The sequence below is a fragment of the Triticum urartu genome, chromosome 5A (genome assembly GCF_056163025.1).
Source record: "Triticum urartu cultivar PI428250 chromosome 5A, HENAU_Tu73, whole genome shotgun sequence".
NCBI classification, from domain to species: domain Eukaryota; kingdom Viridiplantae; phylum Streptophyta; class Magnoliopsida; order Poales; family Poaceae; genus Triticum; species Triticum urartu.
The window spans coordinates 50,712,042-50,735,646 of NC_141877.1; the positions used below are offsets into that span (position 1 = coordinate 50,712,042).

Genomic DNA, 23,605 nt, shown 5'->3' on the forward strand with positions numbered 1-23,605 from the left:
TGCATCACCATGATCTTGCGTGTGCGTAGGAATTTTTTTGAAATTACTGCATTCCCCTACACTGTATTATTGACATAGTGTTGTAAAGTTCTGTTCGGGGATAGATAGTGTTGGATGCCTTACAATATATTGTGCACTACCATCTCAATGATCTTACTAAAGGAGCATATACCCTACTACTTCATAGAGAGCTTTGATTCTTTCAGGAAAAATTACATTATATAATGGGACCAATTAGCCTTTTCAGTTGTCGACCAAGCGATGCCTGAAAGGTTGAAGCATAAGTAAACTAAAAATTTACTTGATTTTGAATGCACAGTGTACCCAAGTTTGGTTGTACCAGCTTTGCCCCTGTAGTTAGTTAGTTGTTCATCTTTGAGCTTGAAAGGTGAACTTTGCTCAGTTTGGAAATAACTTGAGCCACCTACCACTTTTGTCTCCCCAAGAATGGTTTGTGAACCGATATGAGTCAGTGATGTTGCATTGTTATTTTGGGTGTGAGTACCTACTGTGTGGTAGTCGGTCACCATTTCTGCTCGAACTGTGAGGCAATAACAGTGTTGTTTGTCTCTCTCAATTCATTTTCCGTTTTCATCTCTTTGTTCTTCCCATTTCTCCTTTTCTTAACTTGCTTGTGTTCAAATTCATTCTGGTCATCTGATTTGTTCCCTGGATCTTGTTGATGTTCTTTGTAGCGGTTCATCAACACCGCTACAAAAGGGGAACATGTTGTCACAACTCCAGTTAAGAGGAATAATCCCCCAAAACTTTCAAAAGTGATAGCGCCTGAACCATCAAGCGTGCCATCATTTTCATGGCTATTTTGATCTATCCATTTCTTTTCAAATTGAATGATAGTATCTCCTCCTGTTATGTTGAGTATCGCCCTTGACATCTCAGCACATAGTGGAGAATTCCTGGGAAGCGCCTAATTAGCAATGAGATAATTGTTATAAGATGTGCATGCTAACATATAATGTCCCACTAACAACATTGACTCGGTAAAATCCTGAAAACTTTTTTTCTAATATAATATGCAACTAATATGAGGGTTCTATTATTTAGCACTGCCATACCCCTCAATTAATCATTCAAAAAGTTGCTTAAATAGCACAAAAATCCAGTAAACTCTTTCAGGCTTAGTTTGTGATTGTTGTGGAGCATCATGTACTTACTTTTAAAGTTGGTGTAAAAAGGTTGTGAAAAGTCTATTGATCTGTTGGTAAATCAAATCAGAGTTTTTTTTGCGGGATAAATCAAATTAGAGTTAGATGAAGTATTATCAAAGTTGATCTCCCACATGAGATCTCATATGTTTTCAAATGCAAATATGCTATTTGATTAGAAAAAGAGAGATAGTCAAACACCTAGGTATCCAAAAATAAACCAACCGACAAAGACTATTTATCATAATGCAGGTCAATTCCAAAAAGAGCCTTAGTGTGATGAGTTACAAATATCAGCTCAGGTTAATGTTTCCGATAGTAAACATATGGAGTTATGTTGTTATATGTGATTGTTTCGCCAAGCCTCTTATATATATGTTGTTCGTGTATTGTAGCTAAATTTATTAAAAAGATTATTGTGTTCATTTTGCTATTTATTTTCTTATCTGTTGTTACCAAATTGGTTGCAACAATTCTTGTAATAAAATTCCATCATTCCATTGGGACGCTATTAGATAATCATACTATCTATTTATCTTTGATTTTTCAACATATATTTATATATTTACAAGTTTGAATTTTAAACTACAATCTTGTGGTAATATGGTACTAGAAGAGAATAGTGAGATTAGTTAAACTTACAAATGCAAAACCTGCACTCTTGTATATAGGCCCCACCATTACGTAACCTTTGTTGTACTTTGCGAGGAACAGTTTGATGTATGGGACGTCAAGTACAACCGCAACAATGCTTCCATTAGAAAGAGCACTATAGAAATCTTCAAGTGTTGCATAGGCCCTGAGCTTAGATGTATCAAAACCAATTTCCACCAGTAGACCCTCTATATAAGAACCTTGGTGGAACCCTACATATTCTCCATTCTTTTGGAGTTCATGAACATCAGTCACTGTTGGTGAAAGCTTATGTACAGTAAGCATTGATGCAAAGCTTGCTGTATAACTTGCTGCAAGTACCAGAAGTACAACCATCCATACACGCAAAACAATTCTAGGTAGAAAGCATTCTAGCTTCTCCTCTGTAGAAATAACAATCATTCTTTATTAAGAAACATAAGAAATTTTGAAGCTGGAATGCAATGCACGACATTTCAGGACTTGCTAGAAGGTATATGAATATTTGTTTATATGATTAGTGCAAGTTATGCCATCATTTTTTAACTAATTCAAATAACGAATAATGTCTATATTTTATCTGTAATGAAGTGCAATTAAGAAGAACATGTGCATTGTTGATTTTTTTCTAGAAAATACAAGCTTGGGTTAGTTCACCCCCCACCTTGATTCTTCGTATTGTGTTTATTGAGCATTATTAAGTAGGAAGATCAAGTTTTTGTGTTGTTGAATTTTTAAAATAAAATTAATTACCATAGATTCCTAGAGATGTTTAGTCAGCTCAGTGTAGTAATCTATTGATGATTCCTCTTATTTTGACATAGTGCAACACATGCTTTGTCTATGCGACTAAAATACTTGTTCAAAATTCTACCAAGATCAAAGAAACTATAACAGTACTCACTCTCTTCAAAAATGGAGAATATTGTAGTCGCCAGTTGTTTGAGTGAAAAGGGACCATGCACATGTTCATTGCCATTTAGATACTCCAGCAGCCAGACAACAACTCCGGTGTACATAAATAATACGATGCTGCCAAACCACATCTCAGTGCTCAATGGTTTCAAGAAAAGCCACACATCCTTCATCACGTTTTCCTTCACTGGAACAATCATCCCTACTCCAGACTCTGTGTATGGTACAGTGAAGTCGACATATAATGATCTGTTGTATCTTATAGTAATATCTGCAACCGCTATGTCGTATTCCTACAATGACACTAGTCAGACTTTTATACTTGAGAAAAAGACGAATAACTATATTTTATGATTGACTAAACAATATAAGCTCAATTGTCTAAAGTATTTCTTACCTGAAGATAAACATGATAAACAAAATCATTGTAGCTCCCTGTATCAGCTGTGTCAAATTCTAGGTACTCATAAGAAAGTGGAAAAGGTAGCCTCTTTACTGCCTCCTCAAATATGTCAATTGTAAGGCCACTCACTGTTGTTTCATTTTTGACAGGATCTTTGTATGTCTTTATAAACTCCGGAATTTTGCTTGAACGCACACCAACTCTAAGCTTCTTGCCAACGGTAGGAATTTCCCAGCCCATTGGTATTTTGGTTGACTCTCCAGGCCAAATTACAGGATTTAGATCATGCATTGAGTGTTGTCCTGTTTTTTTGAAGCCATCTTGCTTTAACTGTCGTGAAAGTCCACTTTTCACAGTCCAAAATCCAATTTCTCTCCAACCTCTTCCAACAACATTTATTATCTGGAACACATAAGTTTTATGTTGTTGTCTATCTGTAAGGTCAAACTCACCACTGAAACCTCTGAACTTATTTTGTACAATTGTCTTTAAGAGTTCATGACCCTTAGTGGAAATAATCATGGATTCCAAGTATGTGGAGTTTTTAGTGGACAATGGTGGCTTGTTTGTGATATTGGATACTCCAACCTTTTCTGCTGCTCGTGCCAATGCCCATATTGTATCATAGCCCCATAGCCCAACAATGCTTAGTTTATTGGAGGGTGATTCATCTGGGTTATCCTGCAAGTACATTATGTTCCACCTTTTGGATAAGTTATCAAGTTCTTGCGATCTGGGAACATGATACCTTACTCCAAGCACACCATTCATTGCCTCAATGACACTTGGATTGAGTGTGTCCATGATGTTTGCCACTCCACTTGTGGTAATCCACACAAATCCTTGGTTCATCATCCCTACCTCTTTGGCCTTCATAAAAAGAAGGGAAGTCATAGTGGATGACATATGAACAATAAATACCCTTGTTTGCATTGCCATCAACTCATTTAGTTTTTTTATAATGGTCTCACTTGTTGCCGATGAAGGGATAACACTACGATATGGAACACGAACATCAATGTTTTGAAGTGCATCAGTGAGGTATGGTACAATGCCTCTCCCGTAGTCAGTGTCATCATATACTGCTACCACTTCTCTCCATCCATATGCTTGTACAAGCGAGGCAATGCTATTCACCTGAGCCGAGTCATCTGGTGTTGCTCGTACAAAATAGGGCATACTATCACAAGTGAGAGAGGGGCTTGTTGCTGTGAATGATACTATGGGGACTTGGGTTATATTTCCAAGTTTGGATATGAACACAACTTCTGATGATTTCTGGGGACCAATAATGGCTTGCACTTTGTAATTCTCTAGTAATTCAATAGCTTTGGGAAGGGCAGAACAAAGAAAATGATGGTTAGATAATATCTATGGAATAGTCTGTAGTACTCAACAACATAATCAACTATTTCAAAATTGGAAGAAGGTTGGAAAAAACTTAGTTTTGGACCTTCCAGTTTTCTGAGTCAATACTCTAATTTAAAATATTGCCTCTATACTCCCCAGACATAACAAATAGCCAAATAATGTTACAAGAAGCTGATATTTGACAATACAAACATGTCAAGAAAATAAAAAAAAATCTGAACTCTTATCAGGAAACACAATAGGGAACTAGACCCTACTGTTTTTCCACATATATTAAAAATATAAGGGTAATAGTGTAACACCCAAAAACCTCTTACTCCCTTGGATCCAAAGTTAGTGTCGCAGTTTTGAACTGGGGTTAGTTCAAAACTGTGGCACCTATTATGGATCAAAGGTAGTATTTTTTTTCCTCATACTTGGATGACTTGTATGGACTTGGTTGGTGCTTTATCTATAAAGTGGGGCAAAAGCCTATTTCTGAACAAAATAGTGTAACACCATGGAGAGATATTTACTCCCTCCGCTCCAAAATACATTCCATATTCGTAAGCAAACTTCATAAAGTTTGAGATGTCACTCTTTAATGTCACCCTTATGCTCTATAGGGCAACTCGGGCGACAATTTAGCTATATCTATAGAGCAGGGTGAAAGCCTGTTCTCTAAACTTTATAAAGTTTGACTAAGTTTATAGAAATTTACAATACCAAATCAATCCATAGTGAAATATATTTCCATATTGTATTTATTTCGTATTGCAAATGTTTATATATTTTCAATATAATTTTAGTCAAACTTAACATATTTTAGCTTAAGACAAAACCAATATGCAATGCATTTTGGAACAAAGGGATTACAAGCAAATTGTATTCAAAATGCGAGATACAAGTCAAGAATATGAACCCGCCCAATTAGAAATGCCAGAGTCGAGTTTCTGAGGTATTCTAACTATTAGCAAACTTATGCGAAATGACATGAGTAAAATGTACTCCTTTCGTTGCACTTTTTCTGTGAAAATGCAAAGCTTTCATATCGTTACATAGGTAGAAAGAACTCATGTATGTTGTTACCTCTCATCTCACAATTGGTTCTAGATTGTTACGGATGTTGGTTGCCGTGTATTTTGACTGTCCGGTTTCAAACCTTGAACTTAAATTTCGTATTACAACATTCTATTTATAGTACAAAATTACAATTAGAATATAATGCATTTAAATAGCAATCTAAATTCCAATTGCATCTAGATTATATACCATAATCCATGTATTATTGGATTAATTGTTGGCTGGTGCATGTCTTTGTACAGGCCAAGTATGCCATATGTTTTTCCATCGAGGTACTAATTTTCTATTTCCTATGGAATTATATCATTGACTTGTGGAGGTTTTCAATACATGTTTTTAGTAACACATTAACAACGATGAGGTTCTAAATTTTGCTTATCAATTGAGAGTGTGGAGAGCTTGAACATGTTTTAATTTCAATTTTGAGGCCATACTATAATAGGGGATTGCTTGATTGAGCCTGTTAGGAGAAGTTAATATGTCACTCAAGAATGGGGTTTCAGCTAGAAATAGACCACCTTTTAATTAAAAAACACCTTTTCTGTATTATGATTTTCATACATTTTGCATTTGGTCTAAGATCTCTCAACTATTCCCAACTAAACTAGAAGCATCAGGAATATCATATTTTCAAATTAAAAAGAGATGATGGCTCGGTAGTGAGTGATGCTAGATTCAAAGATAACATCACAAACTGTTATAAGGGGTTGTTTGATTCGTCTGAGCACAACAATATTATGATGTCTACAGCTTTTGGGTAAGATGTCCCTCAACTTTTCATGCCAGAAAATAAATTCCTCACTACTCCTTGCATGAAAAGTGGGGTTTGGGATGCTATCTCTTGGATAGAACATAATAAAGCCCTTGGACCGGATGAATTTCTGGCCGAGTTTTACCAGGTATTTTGGGAGGTAATAAAAGTTGATTTGATGGATCCATTCCATGCATTTCATAGCAGTGACCTACCACTGTGTAATCTCAACTTTGGGGTAATTAACTTGCTTCCAAAATTTAAAGAGGCCGTGCGAATTTAGAGGCTGATTGGTTTGCTACCAAGATTTGGCAAAATTAAAAGTTGCCAACATTGGCAACCTTTTGTGAGATTGACAATGAAAATTGGTAACCAACCAATCTCTAGCCAAAATTTGGCATATGCCAAAATCTGGTATGTCAACTTTTGGTGTCAGACTAATTAGGCTCTCAACACTACAAACACATTTGCCTGCTAAACACGAGGTTCAAAGTATTCACTAAACTGGCAACAAATAGAATATTAATCAGGCTGTTGATCACATGGTTCGTCCAACTCAAATGATATTCATTAAGTGTAGAAACATTCTTGGAGAAATTCTATTTCTTCTTGAGACTGTTCGCGAGCTCCATCATACATGGGAGGAGTGATTTTTAAAATTGATTTGACAAAGCGTGCCATAAATTTAAGTGACCTTTTCTTCTTCAGACCCTCCAGATGAAAGGATTTTCACCATCTTGCTGCAAGTTGGTGAAAAGGTTTACTTTTCCGAAGGAAGTGTTGGCACCAATGTTAGCAATAATTTAGAGCCACATTCCTAATGAAAAGGACCTATGTCAGGGGGGGGGGGGGGGGGGTCCTCTTTCCCTGTCCTTTTTAATGTAGTTGATCGAGAGAGCCAAGTCAGCGGATCTTATTAATGGGATGGTGCTTCATCTGGTGGATGGCGGATTATCTATTCTATAGTACGCGGATGATGCATCGTATTTATGGATCTTGACATCCGAAAGGCAATGAAAGATAACCCTAAAACTAGCTTGGTACATTTGAGCAAAGATACTGCTTTCATAAAAGTAAGATATTCTACTTTAACGAGGCGCATGAAGCAGCCGATCCGTACACTAGAATGAGCGTCTAGAAATGACTAGTAGTTGGACAGTCAAGCAATTTATCCTTAGGCATTGTTCGGTTGAGTGTGGATCCGAATGGATTGAAGAGGATTTAAACCCCTTGTAAGTCAAAATACGTCCTAATCCACGCCAATCCCCTCCAATCCTCTCGGGAGAGGAGTGACCGAACAAGCCCTTAGGATATAGGCTAGTCCTGATCAATTAGATTCTTAAGCCAATGTATATGTATATGATCTCTTTCTTAGGCCAATTTTTATATTTACGAAGTAGTAGCAAATAAAATCCTTTGATATTTCCGAATCCTGACGACGTGACATACTGCCTAGTGCATACACACGTACTATGTACCTGCTGATGCGGCCTTGATGTCACTGCCCATGGAGTCCCTAACGTGGAGAACAAGCTTGGTGCTGTAGTTCCGGTGGGCCGCGTAGAAGTCTTGAACGGCCAGCAAAACGCTGGTTCGCGCCACCTTTCCCACCGGCGATCCTAGGTCGAGGATCACCCCGACATGGAATCCATCTGTTTTGCCGGTGGTGTTCTGGGCGACGCCGAAATCGACAGCGAGTAACAGGAAGAGGATGATGGCTCCGCGTGCTCTCTCCATCACACTTTTCTTGTGCTGAGATGCACTGATTGCACCCTCTTATATGCATCAAGGAGGACGCTGGTGGTCAAACTGAGAGTAGCGACTGGCTGATTTGTGACAGGTTAGTTGTTTAACCTTGGTCACTGGACTTTGGGGTGTGTTCTATTCGCGGCCAAACTACGGGAAATTCAACCGGAATTGCCTCTGGATAAATGAATTCTCGCATGCATGAGACGACAAGTGGGATCAAAGATACACGGTACGAATCGGTCCATGGAACCTGCGCGCACACGTTCAACGCGGATTGACTTTGATCCTTAGTTTGTCCGCGCGAACGAATGATCTTTTTATATATGTGCAGTCATGTGAGAGGTCATTTAAAAATCGTCAATCAAGAATTATAAGTTCCTAAACACCATCAGAGGTGGGCGACGATTGGGAGGAACCGATACACCATGACGATACGAATCACTTGAAAAATAAACGTATTCGTTCCGTTGTAAAGAACCTTGAACCTGACCTTGCGGGGGTAGACGCGTGTGATGTGAATGGTGTTGGTCCTCCCGTCTACCTTCACACACATCGGACACGACGCTTGGTGAGGCAGACCCGGTGCACAAGTCTATCCAACGTCCAGCACAGGTCTTGGAGGGCCATGCGAAAAGCTTGACTTTGAGAGGGGCCCACGGCTTACACGCCAACATGTGCCACTTGCACAAGACCATGCCCTCCAAGACCAGGCGATAGCCTATCCCGCAGGAGCGCAACTGATGGCCTACAAATGCATATGGTTGAGTTGTAGCATTTTTGAAATAAAAGTATCGATTCGAGAGAGAGCTTTGGAAAATGATATTTGACTCTTATAGAGGTTTATCGGAAAATGATATGTGCATACTACCACAATTCCGTGTCATGCACGCCACCAGTGTTCCTCCCTACTGGATAGACGCAACAACGATTAAAGGGTCTCCCATGGACACAACTAAATACAGTCTCTGTTATTCCCCTATCTATGTTCGACGAACGAGGGTGCTAGGTGATACGTCTCAAACGTATTTATATTTTTTTATTGTTTCATGCTATTATAATATCATTTTTAGATACTTTTTATAATAATTCATATTATTATTTTTGAACTACCCTACTAATTCAGTGCCCAGAGCCAGTTGTTATTTTATGCATGTTTTCGATTTGCAAAAAAAAATATCATACTTGTGAAGCTAAACGGGGATTTACAAGGATTTATTTTGAAAAATAAGAGACCCAAGGGACCTAGACCCACCTGGAGAGGAGCTCCAAGGGCTCCAGACGGTTGCCCCATGCAGGTACCCTAAACCCCAAACCATAACCTTAACCCTAAATTCTTGTGACGCCCCCGATTTGATTGTACACTCATCATACACGTAAACGTGTACGATTAAGATCAGGGACTCATGGAAAGATATCACAACACAACTCTAAAAATAAAATAAGTCATACAAGCATCATATTACAAGCCAGGGCCTCGAGGGCTCGAATACAAGAGCTTGATTATAGACGAGTCAGCGGAAGCAACAATATCTGAGTACAGACATAAGCTAAACAAGTTGCCATAAGATGACTAGCAACAATACAAAAGTCCTGGTCAAGATCATCCGTGGCAGTAGGCAAATGTGTAAATTCGCGTAGAGTGTAGGAAACACGCTCGCTTCCTGGTCGCTCCCGCGGGCGGCCGGGAGCGAACCCTAGCCGCCAGCAGCGCAGCACCCACCTCCCCCGCCTCCCCTCGCCGCCGCCGGACGGCGTCGCCAGGCAAAGCCCGTGCGGCTCGGCGATGGCGGGGCCCTTTCCTCCTTCTGGTCGGAGCGGCGTGGCGCGGGCCGTCCTCTTCGACGGGAGCTCGGCCGGCGGTGATGCTAGCTCGAGGCGGTGCGGCAAGGTAGCGCAGGGGCGGGTCAGGCGCGCTTCGGGGCTAGCTGGCGCGGTTCTACGCGCGGCGGCTCGCCGCGGGCGTTGGCACGGGCGCACGGAGCGGAGGGCGCAGATTTAAGCGGGTCACGGAGAGGAGCGTGATGGGGTTGCGTGGGCGCCGCGGCGAGGTCGCGCCGCGCGTGCGTGGCGGCTCGGGCGGCCATTTGTGGTCGTGCGCTGCTGGGTACCCTGCTCCGCGGCGTGAGGGGCTTGAGAGGAGCTGGGACGAGGTGCTGCTGCACGGCAAGGTGCTGCACAAGGGGTCCGGCGGCGCGGATCTATCGCCGGGAGGTTGCGCGACGGCGCGGTGAGGGGCTGCTGCTCAGGCAGCATGGTGGAGCGGCTTCGCTATAAGGATGCAGGAGCAACAGCTTCGGATTTGCTCGGATTCAGGTGGAGCCGGTGGACGTCGACCATGGGGATTTTGTGCTGTGCAGTGCTCCGGATCTGCTCGGATTCGAAGGTGTGGAGGAGCTCCGGGCGAAAGTCCAACACTGACCTTGGGTCGGTGCTGGCAACAGCGGCGCCATGGCCATGGTGTCGTTCCCCTTCTTGAAGGTGTTGCCGTGGAGCTCCATTACACGACTCTCCGGGAGAAATCCCTAGCTTCGGGTGGCCGAAGCGGGTGATGATGGCGGCTACGTCATTTCCTTCTTTGAGGCATCGCCTTGGAGAGTCAGCATGTTGCAGTTTGCACGGATCTCTTCGTCGTCGGGGACAGTGGACGTCGGGGCGGCGGCTCCGGGTGATTTATGATTGTGCGTCGAGATGGCGATCTTGGGAACAATGTGAGTGGCAGCTCTATGAGGTGGGGCTCTATCTCGACATTGGTTGGGTGGCATCCTTATCCCACTTGGGCGGTAGGGGTGTCGGCTCGGTCGATGCGCCCCAGAGGGGGCGATTTGACTTTATGTCGGGGTGGCGGCCCCGGATGTGGTGCGGCGTTCGTGGTCTGCGAGCGGTTGCCCTGAGCAGCGTGGGCTGCGGGCAGCTGGGTTGTGCGGTGTTGCTGCTCGAGGGGAGCGGTGGTATGTCAGGGCGGCGGCCCCGAGAGAATCTCTGTGGCGATCAGACTTCTGTGACAACGATAATGGTGGGAGCGATGTCGGCGACACGACAATGGTTGCGGTAGTCGACTCTTCTCTGGCGTGTCCACAGTTTTGCCTCGGTTTGTTTGTTGCTGTGGAGTCGAAGTTGCGGCGGCGGGGCCCTGTGGTGTACGATGACTGGCTGCAGGTGGCCCGTTCGGCGATCTTCTGTGGCGCCAGCCGTGCCTGGTTTTGTTCTTCTGAGTTCTCCGTCTGAGTCAGAGCTGCATTGTCTGGCCGTAGGTCGACTTGTCGTCGATTAAGGTGAACTTTGCCCTGTGTGTTTCAGTCTATGGAGTGGGCTTGGTTCTTGTTGTCCCGGTTTTTGCCCGGTTTTATGTAATTAACTAGGTAATTCTTTTCTGCTTAATTAATAGATGACGCAATATTTGCCTTCGTTTTGAAAAAAAAAGTCCTGATCAAGTTTGTTTGTCCTTGTGAATATATTGGCATCAAGTGATCATTTAAGCTCGGCTCACCCATCAGGATCACAATTAGTTGTTCCTTTTGAATTCACGGTGATGTTGCTACGATATTTATGGCAATGTTAGATGCAGTAAGATGGCAGTGATGAGCCAATGGCAGGGATGAGCCGGAGATGGCGGGAACTGTAAAACTGTCAGGTTTCTTCAGTTAACGCCTCAAGGTATGCATTTCTGCAGAGATCTTCGGGACTAGGTTGCGTAAGTGGTTTGGTTCGAGGCCGGTGATGGATCCATCCTTGTGATGTACCGATGCTCGTGCTTCAGTTGTTGGTGTCATCATAGTCTTGGTAGTCCTTCTGTGCGTGTTGTTGTGGTTGGGCTACAAGTTCTCTTCTACAAGTTTTTTTTTTAGAAAAGGAGGATGACCCCCGGCATCTGCATCTGGGAGATGCATACGGTCATTTTATTGATTATTCTCGAGGACCTTACAAAGTAGTACAACAATATGTTTGAATCCGCCATCTTGGCAACATATGCCACTACTCCTATCCATATGATGAAGGGGGTGCAAGCTGGGCCAAATACCCAGACCTCTCACCTAAGCCTAACATCTAAAATCGGAGGCCTCGACCGAGCCACATACCAGGTCCGGGGCACAATCCGGTCTGACGCACTCACATGTGTCGTCGCCACCATCTTCCACTGGTCCATCTTCAGAGCAGATTGAGGTGCCAACCTTGGCAGGATCCTCCGCCATCGACGCCATCAAGACGCCAAATGACGACCACCATCTACGCTAGCCCATCTCCAAGCAGAAGGAGCGCTACCACAGGACGAAGACCGGCGGAGAATAGGTGAAACGCTGCACACAATGCCGCCGCCAAACTCCTCACACGCACCGCAAAGCGCCCACCATGCTTCCGGGAACCCCGGGCGACGCGTTCAAGAAGGAGCGCGACGAGGGTACGACGCCGTCGCCCGCAAGGGGAACTAGAGCTTTCGCCCAAAGGAAGATCACGGTGAAAGACGGGAGAGGACCTCGACAAGGCCTCCAAGAATGGGATCGACGCCCAGCAAAGGCGCCGCCATTGTCGTGGCCTCCGCCGACGGCCAAGGGTTTCCCCCGGTCCCGCCCCCATCCCATCCACCCAGCCAAAGACCTGGCCAGGGGAGCGCACGCAGCCGGAGAAAGCGTTGGACTTCATCGAAGCAGGCATGTCGGGTGATGGGGCACCCCGACCCACTGTAGTAGACGTCCACCGAGACCTCGCCGCCCGCATGGCCGAAGTCGTGGACCACCAGCACCCACGACCGTCGCCCGCCGAAGAGGCAACGCCGTCCACACCGCCCGAGGCCGCCGCCCCGGCATCCACCCACCGCACACATCTCGTCGAAACATGGAGAACGACCCACACCACCGCCACCAGGGAGCACCACACCGCGATCATCCAAGCCGGGCAGGACGAGGCAAGGCCACGCCGGCCAGATCCGGGTGGATCCGGCGAAACCTGGCCCACCAGCCGCCAGATCGGAGTATGGCTCCGATCCCAGGGCCAAGGCGGCCGGATCTGATGGGCGGAGCCGTCCCCGGCGACAGGCGCGGGGCGACAACGCCGGTGGCAGCCGCCGCAGAGGGCCGGCCTCGGCGGCCACCAGGGAAAAGCGGGCGGCGGCGCCCGATGCGGGGTGGGGGCCGGCTCTCCAGAGGTCGAGGCGGGTGCGCGGGGAAGCCCCCGCCGCCGCCTACCGCCGCGCGGGCAAGCCCGACGACGGCTGCCGGCGGCGGCGGGGAAGGAGGAGAAGGGGAGGCGGGGGACCGGCGGCGCCTAGGGTTTCGCCCCCGGGTCGCCCGAGAACGGACGACGCGCGGGGGGGGGGGGGGGGGGCACACACCACTCACTACAAGTTTTCTTATGATGTACTTTGCGCTACTCTAGGCTGAGTCTGGTCATCTTCTAGCCGTGGATCGCCGACTCTTGGGTTGTTTAGATTTTGTCAGTTGTGCAGTGCCTCTTTGGCATTGCATCATTTTCTTTGTTAATAAATTCTCATGCATTTTGCTCAAAAAATAAATAAATTCTCATGCATGGTCTGGAAAAAGAAAAGATTCAATTAGCGTTGAGACCATTTATTAATGGGTGGCCTTGATCTGAAACCAAACTATTTGGTGGACCAATTTAGTGGAGAGAATAGATGGAAGACAGATAGTGGAAAAGCAAAAGGAGATTCCTCGGCCAAAATGCTGTTCCATGGAGGCTGAATTTGATAAATTCGAAATTCTTTTTTTTACTTTTCAGTTTTTTTTTGAAAAAATACGCATACAACTAGAGACATAATGTATATGTGTGTAATTTTTCAGGATTAAATGCATTAAAACGACAGCTACATAAAAAATACTATGTGGCTTTTCAACACGTGCATTATTCATTCTCAAAGTCCATGATTTTTTTTGTGCAGCTCAAAATTCACGGTATTTCATTGTGAAATTTTACATGCATATACATTACATCTTTGTATATATGTATAATTGTTTTCAGAATTTTTTTAAGTAAAAAGTTTGAAAATTTCAAAATTTTCCGCATCCATGGAGCTAAGCCTTGTAAAAGTACAATAAATGCCCCCGCCAAAAATGTACTCCCACGAGGGACAGTTAATACGGATCGGATGGACTAAAAGAGATGAAACGTCTAATCTTTCTTCACACCATGCCCAAAGTTACATTTGAAATTTTTTTTGAGAGAGTGAAAGTTACGTTTAAGTTTGATTTGACAATTGTAGCACCATCTTGCACAACAATTTCCTTTTGAGGATGACCTCTAACTTTATTCAATCTGGCCAAATTATAACCATGCTTCGAACTGTATTGTAGTTCCAAGAAATTGCAAAATACTCCAGAACTCCTGGAGTAGCTTTTATGACTAATAATTACAGTGAATTCTCTATTACTTTTTCTGCAGTTAGATTTCTCCCCCTTTTTTGGAGAAGTTCTACAGTTTTTTTTTTTGCGGGGGAAATTCTACAGTTAGTTTCTCAAAAACGTTTGTCAAGCGCAGGCTGAACCTCTCGACAGGCCCAGTGCAAATGGCAGCCAGGCGGCCTTTCAACTCCTTCCTTATCGCAAGCATGCCACCTCATCATTCAACATGCATTAGGAAAGGCCCACCTTAATATGCAACTATTCATATTAAAAATCCACTACAACATGCATGCATGTAAAATTTCATTTTATTATGCTATTTACATTTAATTCTTATACACTTTCAAAAACTATTGTTTCAAAAATTCATGTTTCATATAATCAAAATCTTATTGAAATATTATAAATATTCCCGCAACAACGTGCGGCGCATCATCTAGTTTCATAAAAACGTCTGTCAAGCGCAGGCCCAGTTCCCTGCGAGAGGCAGGAACCCTCTCGACAGGCCCAGTGCAAATGGCAGCCAGGCGGCCTTTCAACTCCTTCCTTATCGCAAGCAGGCCCGGCCCGGCACGATCGACGACATTTCCACAGCCGCGTACGTAGTGCAGCATCTCCGGTGAGGCTGTTGAGTGTTGACGTAACCAACTCGCTTGATTCCACTCGACGCGAACGAACTCACCGGATTCCCTCCGGTCGCCGGCTCTCCTACATATACGCACGCCCGACCCCATGCATCGGTCACAGATTCATTCTCCGCCCCGAGATACCCGCGCGTCCGGCCACCAGCTCGCGCGTGCCTGCGACCCGCCAGCTCGCGCGCGCGCGTACTGCCGCCACCAGCCATGGCGCCCGGCGAGGCGACGGACGTCGGCATGCGCCGGCCCGCCGGGTGCTGCGGCGGCGGCGTCTTCCCGGAGGATTCGTTCGCGAGCTGGGGCGCGTACGGGCGCGCGCTGCTGGAGACGGGGCCGCGGCTCAGGGACCGGCTCACGGCGCGCTCCGCCGTAGACGTCGAGGTGCACGCCGTCCGCGGCCGCAGCGGCGCCGACATGCGCCGGGAGCTCAACTGGTGGGACCTCGCGTGGTTCGGCGTCGGCGCCGTCATCGGGGCCGGCATCTTCGTGCTCACCGGCCAGGAGGCCAAGGAGGCCGCTGGCCCCGCCGTCGTGCTCTCCTACGCCGTCTCCGGCATCTCGGCCATGCTCTCCGTGTTCTGCTACACCGAGTTCGCCATCGAGATCCCAGTCGCAGGTGACTCTCATCTCATCTCATGTCCGATCTACGGCTAGATCGTATCCTACCTACGTTCCTACTTCCATTGACTCCATGCATGCATGAGATGGATGAGTAGAACTCTCATCTCATTGACTCCATGCATGCAGGCGGTTCGTTCGCGTACCTGCGGGTGGAGCTGGGCGACTTCATGGCCTTCATCGCCGCCGGCAACATCCTGCTCGAGTACTGCATCGGCGGCGCGGCGGTGGCGCGCTCCTGGACCTCCTACTTCGCCACGCTACTCAACCACCACCCCAACGACTTCCGCATCCACGCCACGTCGCTCGCCGAGGACTACAACCGCCTCGACCCCATCGCCGTCGTCGTCATCACGCTCATCTGCCTCTTCGCCGTGCTCAGCACCAAGGGCTCCTCCCGCTTCAACTACATCCTCTCCATCGTCCACTTCGCCGTCATCATCTTCATCATCGGCGCCGGCCTCTCCAAGGCCAAGCTCTCCAACTTCACCGCCGAGTTCGCGCCCTACGGCGCCCGCGGCATCTTCGCCGCGTCCGCGGTGCTCTTCTTCGCCTACATCGGCTTCGACGCCGTCAGCACCATGGCCGAGGAGACCAAGAACCCGGCCAAGGACATCCCCGTGGGGCTCGTCGGCGCCATGGCGCTCACCACCGTCGTCTACTGCATTCTCGCCGTCACGCTCTGCCTCATGCAGCCGTACCGGGACATCGACCCCGACGCGCCCTTCTCCGTCGCCTTCAGCGCCGTCGGCATGGACTGGGCCAAGTACATCGTGGCCTTCGGCGCGCTCAAGGGGATGACCACCGTGCTGCTCGTCAGCGCCGTGGGCCAGGCCAGGTACCTCACCCACATCGCGCGGACGCACATGGCGCCGCCGTGCCTCGCCGTCGTGTCCCCGCGCTGGGGAACGCCGGTGCGCGCCACAGTCACGATGCTCACCGCCACGGCCATCATCGCGTTCTTCACCGACCTCGGCATCCTCTCCAACCTCCTCTCCATCTCCACGCTCTTCATCTTCATGCTCGTCGCCGTCGCACTGCTCGTCCACCGCTACTACGCCTCCGGTGAAACCACCGCCGCCAACCGTAACAAGCTCGTCTCGTGCGTCGCCGTGATCCTCGCCGCCTCCGTCGGTACAGCGGTGTACTGGGGCGTGGCGGTGGACGGCGGGTGGGCGGCATACGTGGTGACCGTGCCGGCGTGGTTCGCGGCGACGCTTTACCTGCACCTCGGGGTGCCAAAGGCGAGGGTGCCAACGATGTGGGGGGTGCCGCTGGTGCCGTGGCTGCCGTCGGCGTCCATCTTCATCAACATCTTCCTGCTCGGATCCATCGATGCAAAGTCTTTCATGAGGTTCGCGATATGGACGGTGGCGTTGCTCGTGTACTACTTCTTCGTCGGCCTCCACGCCTCCTACGACACTGCCAAGGTGCTCGCGGCCGAGGCTGCCGCCGCCAGGGTGGAAGAAGGCGGCCACAAGGCCGTGGAAATTGCCGGAGCTAGCAGCTAATTAGCACAGGAATTCATTAGACTAGTGATCTGTACGTCCATTATTTTTCACAATCGCAAATTAGTTGATGTACTAGCTACTAGTAGTGTCGTTTTATTTGTTAAGAATTTTTTGACGAAAGTATGGTTAGCTGATTTAATACGCAGTCTTGCTAAGTCTCAATTAATTAAGTCTCAGTCGATGCTATATTAATTTGTCAAATCTTACGTTAGATTTGCGTAACATTTTGTTTTCAGTTTTTTTATTTTCTCTCTTGCATGCTATGCAACTTGACCAAAACTTGGTTAAATCTCAGTCAACTGAGACCTAGCCACAACCTTCAGTATAATATTTTGTAGCAATCTAAATCTTATACCTCGGCCTAATTAAAATACTGAAGTCTCGAAGGACCATTTGACTTGCATGTCAAGTGTGTATGTTTAGAATAACATCAAGAAGCTCGATTTACCCCTTCGTCGACTAGGATTTTTGCCTTTCGGAGGTGGTGCCGTCGATCCACCTCATATTTTGTGGCCTTAGGGCCATGGGGGCATGGTGGATCTCGGCCTTGTCGATGGAAAGGCTTTTTTATTAGATATTTCTTTGAGTTTTGTTGGGGTTTGTGTCCTGCCTGGGAAGGCGAGACAGCGACAGCTTTCTGAAGTTGGAATAATGTTCCCCCCGCCTAGCCTCCGCCCCGATGGTGCGTTTTGCATCGTCAGGGAACGTGTGGAGGTATGTCACATGATTTGATTGGTGGTTGTCTTTAATGGATATGCTCGGATCTAGTCTTCGTTCTTCTACATTCGTGTGTCTTCAAGTTGAATGCTTTCGACCTATACTCTTCATTGACAGTGCTTGCTGTGTTTGGTACATTGTTCCTATGAGGCCTTAGTCCGACAACTTTTTTGACTGTTTACTATAATAAGTTTTGCTTGACTCCGGCGACAGAGGGGCGATAATACCGGCGCGCCTTCTACTCGCTTCAGTGCTTGTAGTTGTCTTTGTAAATTTTGTTTTCAGTGTTTGTTGTACTATCATCATTGAAGAGAAATAGGTCGAGATTTTTCTCGAAAAAACGTGTATGTTTAGGGTAGATCTTATTTGTTGGCATGCGGCAAATAGACAAGGCTTCACTGAGTGAGGGGTGGCTTCGCCGCTATCGATGGAGGTGGGACGGTCAGCGTGCTGGGTTCCCAGCATTGTTTTTTTTGTTTGTTCACTATAAATTGGCATTTTCTCCTTTTTACCTCTATGTGCTTTTTTTATTTAAATTATGTCTTTTTCTCCTTTTAGATTTGGTTTTTTCTTCTTTTTTTCCTTTTTCACATTTTCTTTATTATAATTTTTATAATACACGATAAATATTTTTATAATATACGGTAAAGCTTTTACATATATGCATTGAACTATTTTTAGTATACGATAAACATTTTTCAAATGATTTGTTAATATAAGATGAATATTTTTTTGATATAGAACATTTTTGAATATTTGATAAACTTTACTAACTATAGAGAAACCTTTTCTTAATATGCAGTGATTTTTTAATATACATTTGATTTCTTTAACATACTGAGCTATTTTTTAAAAAATGATAGTTTTAAAAATATCTTGGTCCTAAAAATTAATAGCCGGGTTTTGGTGAAAATCCGACTACAAAGCAAAAGAGAAAAAAAGAACTCATAGGCAGAGTGGGCGGGCCATCCCATTTGCCCTCGATTTAGGCGGAGCTTCCCCTATCAGACAGCCCAAACATATGGGCTGAATTTGGGGAATCAAATTGGGTGCCGTTTATTGGTCTGAACACATGGGGTGGAATAGAGGGTCGGATTGGAGATGCTCTAATCTTGTTAAAACTAGAGGATCCATTACTTATACAACAGAGAGGTACAGATATCTTGGGCCCTGATAAGTGTCACACGTGTGGCATGAACACATGGCAACTTCTAACGTTTTTTTGGCAAGTTTAGCGACGCGAGGATGACAATTTTAGTTGTCAAGCATGGCAACTTTTTTCGGATGACAAGTTTCAGCTTTTTTTGGTTTGGTTATTCTTTTCGGATGACAACTTTAGTTGTAAAAACCATCTGAGCCTGAACTGCTTTGTACCACACGTGTGGTACTTATCATTTGAAAATATTTTTTATCTTTAATCAAACAAACTGTTGTTTTCTATAACCTATACCAATATAAAAAGACTCAAAGAGGTAGATTCAATTAATCTCGACCATCAAATCATATCAATCTAACGACCTAGACTGCTTCAATGTCGAGCGCTCAACACGTTTAGCATGCAGTTAATTTCATGCCAAATATAGTGCTAATCACATAATAACACGCAAATAATATCATACTTAATATCCGCATGCACTTAATATATTTCTAAATTAAGTGCATTGCACGTACATTTTGACAAATATTTCCAAATGAGCGTGCATTGCACGTACATCTGCAAAAACAAAACGTGCATTGCACATACACATTGACTAGTAAGAATTCAAAAACTGGAAATGCCAAGTAGAGCTTGTTTATTTGAAAAATTCGAAAATCATATTTTGAAGTTTCACGAAAAAACTGAAGAAAAAAAAGACATGGACCTACATATGTATACTACATCATTGTAAAATTTCATGACGAAATACATTTTGGTGTGAGCTGTGCAAAAAAAAGGAAAACTATGTATTTCTAGCACATGCATCAGTCACTATAAAAGTCCATCATTTTTTGTGTGCAGCTCACGCTAAAACGTATTTCGTCATGCAGATGTAGTATAAATCTGTAGGTTCATGTGCATTTTTTCAGATTGTTTTTTGAAACTTCAAAATATGTTTTTTTGGAGGAGGTCAGCGACGTGGACATGGAGCAATGACGGAGGAGAGCAACGGCGCATGCGCAGGAGGAAGGGATTTGGATGGGTCCTGGCGGAATCTGGCGTGACGGACATGTCCTGGCGACCCCAAATCGGCGCACATATGGGGGGTGTCGCCGTGTCGGACAACCCAGACATATGGGTTGGATTTGAGGGATCCGGTTGGGTGGCGTTTTTTGGTCCGGACACATGGGGATGAAGTAGTAGAGGGTCCCGTTGGAGCTACTGACACATTATACTGACACAACATAGAAATACACTTTTTTTTATCTGTAATCAAACAAACTGTTGTTTGCTATAGAAAGAATTCAAGAACCTGAAATGCCAGATAGAGCTTGAGCACCATAGTGCTTTTTAGAACCTGAAATGCCAGATAGAGCTTGAGCACCATAGTGCTTTTTATTTGGAAAAAATATCCAAAAATCATATTTTGAAGTTTCAAAATATATAGAAAAAACATGAACCTAGGTATGCATACTATATCTTTGTAAAATTTCATGACGAAATACGTTTTGGTGTGGGTTGTACAAGTAAACAAAACCGTGTATTTCTAGCACATACACTATTCATTATAAAAGTCCATCATTTTCTTGTGCGGCTCACACCAAAACATATTTCGCCATGAAGACGTAGTGTAGGTTCATGTGTATTTTTTCCGATTTTTTTGAAACTTCAAAATATGATTTGTTTTTTAGATTTTCCAAAAAGCGCGCTGGAGCTAAAAAAAATCCACTCTCTTCCAGAACATAATACTTTGAAACTTCAGAAAATGTCTATCATGCATGGTCCATGGCTAGAGTGCTAAAAAGGTGCATAAATTTTCATTATATATGATTTTAACATGGCTACGAAGCTATACCTTTCTTTAGCTGAGGGGATTCCCACGAGTGGTTATCCTCCACCTTTAAAAGAACCCTTCTTGTGACCAAAGAAGCCACTATCTATGATCTTCTCATGCTTTCTCTTCTCCGTTGGCCGGCCAGGGATATTCCTATCCCCATTCCAATCGATGAATGCCAAAAATGCAAACTGGTGGCCGTGCTTGAAATGGAGGTGCTCAACTATACCCAACTGAATAAAACCCAGACATATAGTTTCAAAGCAATATTGCTTTGAGTATTTCATCCTAAACATAATTAATATTTCATTCCATGGTATCCTCGAGAAGGAAAACAAGTCATGCAGAATTCAATGACTGCCGAGTTCCGTTCTACATATACTGTCTTGTAGGAAACCAGGTCGATTTTTAACTCATTGGGGTTGTGGTGTTCAAGGTAAATAAGGCAGCAGCTGCACCGCTTGCTGTTTTTTCTTTTAACAACCTACTCCTATAAGCATCTCCGAAAGACTGAGTCGATATATCATCTTGAAATTTACGAATGTACCGCTCGCTGTTGAATGGTAAAATGATGTTCCATCTCGAAATCTATGATAGGGGTGTTATTTAGGTATAGCAGGTGCAACAATTACCGGTTGGATTATTCTAGGTCTAGAATGGTTGTGGCCAGTTGTTAGCTCATCTTGGAACCCACTTACGGCCACGACTACAACTCATGGAAAAGAAGAGCAGGTTGTATATATCAAAGGGCCCCTCTTTTCACTTTCCAACGATTCCTTAGGTGACCCACACAAATATTCCGTCTCAGCTCATTAGCTCCATATAAATGCAACTTCTTGCGTTGTCCATGATTCCACCAGCCTGCCTTATAATGTCTTGAGAGCTCTCCACAAGAACTTCCAGCTCCAAGCTCCAACCGGAGGCTTCAAGAATGACTTCCGAACCAGAGGTTTGTGAGCCTGCCCATCTATCCGTGTAACTCAAACCATTTTTTTCTCTTCTCATGCTTGTGCTTTTTTTTAGGGTAATGCTTGTGCATATTTTTTTGATTTATTAACTACTTCCTCTGTACTAGTGTAATGTCAAAAACGCTCTTATATTATGAGATGGAGGGAGATTCTATGTAACTAACCACACTAGTCATTGACGCTTATGTCCTATCCCTTCATCCTATAATATATGAGCGTCTTATATTATGGAACGGAGGGAGTATCAGATAGCACATTTTTCTAATATATCTACATGTATCAATCTGCAGACACCGCGAATAACCGAGCTCCATGTAAGGATGGACTGCAACGGGTGCGTGCACAAGATGAGGAAGACCCTGACCGGCATTGACGGTGTAGGCGAGGTACATGTTGATCAAGCGAACCACAAGATCACGGTGGTGGGGATCGCCGATCCTGCGAGGATCGTCAAGGCCATCAGGAAGGCCAACAGGGTTCCCACCATCTGCTCGCACACCGACCCTGCAGCTCCGGCGCCACCCGCCGAAGGGGGAGAAGCCCCGGCTGCAGCTCCGGCGCCACCCGCGGGAGGGGGAGAAGCCCCGCCTGCAGCTCCGGCGCCACCCGCGGAAGGGGAAGCCCCGGTTGCTGATGTGCCTCCGCCTCCGCCTGCAGAAGAGGCACCAGCAGAACCCACCGCGGCAGAGAACAAAGAGGCGCCACCACCGGCTGGAGCACCAGCCACCTCCATGATATACATGGTGCGTGACTGCCCATACAGCCACCATGCGTACAGAGGTCATTGGGCAACCCATCCGAGCAACATTCATGGCGTCAGATATGGATATGAATATGATGATGCTGCACCATATTACGCAGCACATAGTCGTAGCTACAGTCCTCCTCGCATATCAGAGTACGGCCATGTGGGCTCTTCAGCCCAAGAAGGAAGATGCTACTACCATCCAGCGGCTGCTAGGGGAAGAGGAGATGGGAGCCAGATCACTTCGATGTTCAGCGAGGAGAACCCCAACGCATGCAGCATAGCATAATTGAAAAAGAGGCCGTTTGCGTAAGGAATCTGTTTCTGTAAACTCTTTCGGCCCGAAAGGGCAAGTGAGATAGATTTTTGCTTTTTGCCTATATATATGATGTGGTGTAAAATGGATATGTGGTTTAGTTTTTCATAAGGTGGGGCGTGGGATTTGTGTAGAGGTAACGCATGTGGAACAATAAGATGCTTGACTTGTAGTGGTCGAGAGATAATCTTTCTGGCAATAGTCGCTATTTTTATTGCCGTCCATCCAATAGAACCTCATAAAGCCATGGTCCTCGACGAAAGTCATTCGCGAGCGGGCATGGAAATACCTTTCTATGTTGCGACGTAGTCCTAGAAAACTCTGACGGCTAAGGGTTGTTTTCTGACGAAGACTACTAGGAAGCAAAAGGCGGATTTTATCACTTCTATGGAAACCGCTAGGCCTAATTTTACTTGGTAATATTACTTGACTGCTAGGCCTTCCTTCTCTAGGGAGATCAAGTGTATTTTGCTAGGAGTTAATAGGCGTTCACTTGATGTTAGAAAAAATGGAAATGGAGGATTAGGTTGATTATTAAGTTTTACATGCGGTCTAAACTTGACGGCTTTGATAGGACTGTTGTTGTGGTTAAGAGGGCTGCATAACCTGAGCACTAACTCGCTTTCTTGACTGAGTTGGTTCGTACTTGTGGAGATGAAAATTTATTCATGGTTGTGGGAGGATGTTTTAATATTATTTGTTAATGTGCCAAAAAGAATA

The 23,605-nt window shown here is 45.2% G+C and overlaps 3 protein-coding genes across 3 annotated transcripts; 2 read left to right on the plus strand and 1 right to left on the minus strand.

The window, feature by feature from the left end:
* Positions 1–371: 371 nt before the first annotated feature.
* LOC125555596 (glutamate receptor 2.8-like) lies at positions 372–8,038 on the minus strand. The gene is made up of 5 exons (XM_048718497.2): positions 7,780–8,038; positions 3,112–4,445; positions 2,704–3,007; positions 1,809–2,203; positions 372–928 (listed from the first exon to the last, which is right to left on the minus strand). Exons 1-5 carry the CDS (start codon positions 8,036–8,038, stop codon positions 524–526), a joined length of 2,697 nt encoding a protein of 898 aa, XP_048574454.1. The 3' UTR covers positions 372–523.
* Positions 8,039–15,141: 7,103 nt separating this feature from the next.
* Positions 15,142–17,312, plus strand: LOC125555597 (cationic amino acid transporter 1-like). The gene is made up of 2 exons (XM_048718498.2): positions 15,142–15,654; positions 15,786–17,312. Exons 1-2 carry the CDS (start codon positions 15,246–15,248, stop codon positions 17,165–17,167), a joined length of 1,791 nt encoding a protein of 596 aa, XP_048574455.1. The 5' UTR covers positions 15,142–15,245; the 3' UTR covers positions 17,168–17,312.
* A 4,405-nt stretch (positions 17,313–21,717) lies between these two features.
* Positions 21,718–23,101, plus strand: LOC125555598 (uncharacterized). The gene is made up of 2 exons (XM_048718499.2): positions 21,718–21,805; positions 22,115–23,101. The coding sequence occupies exons 1-2, from the start codon at positions 21,788–21,790 to the stop codon at positions 22,856–22,858; spliced, it is 762 nt and encodes a 253-aa protein (XP_048574456.1). The 5' UTR covers positions 21,718–21,787; the 3' UTR covers positions 22,859–23,101.
* Positions 23,102–23,605: the final 504 nt, after the last annotated feature.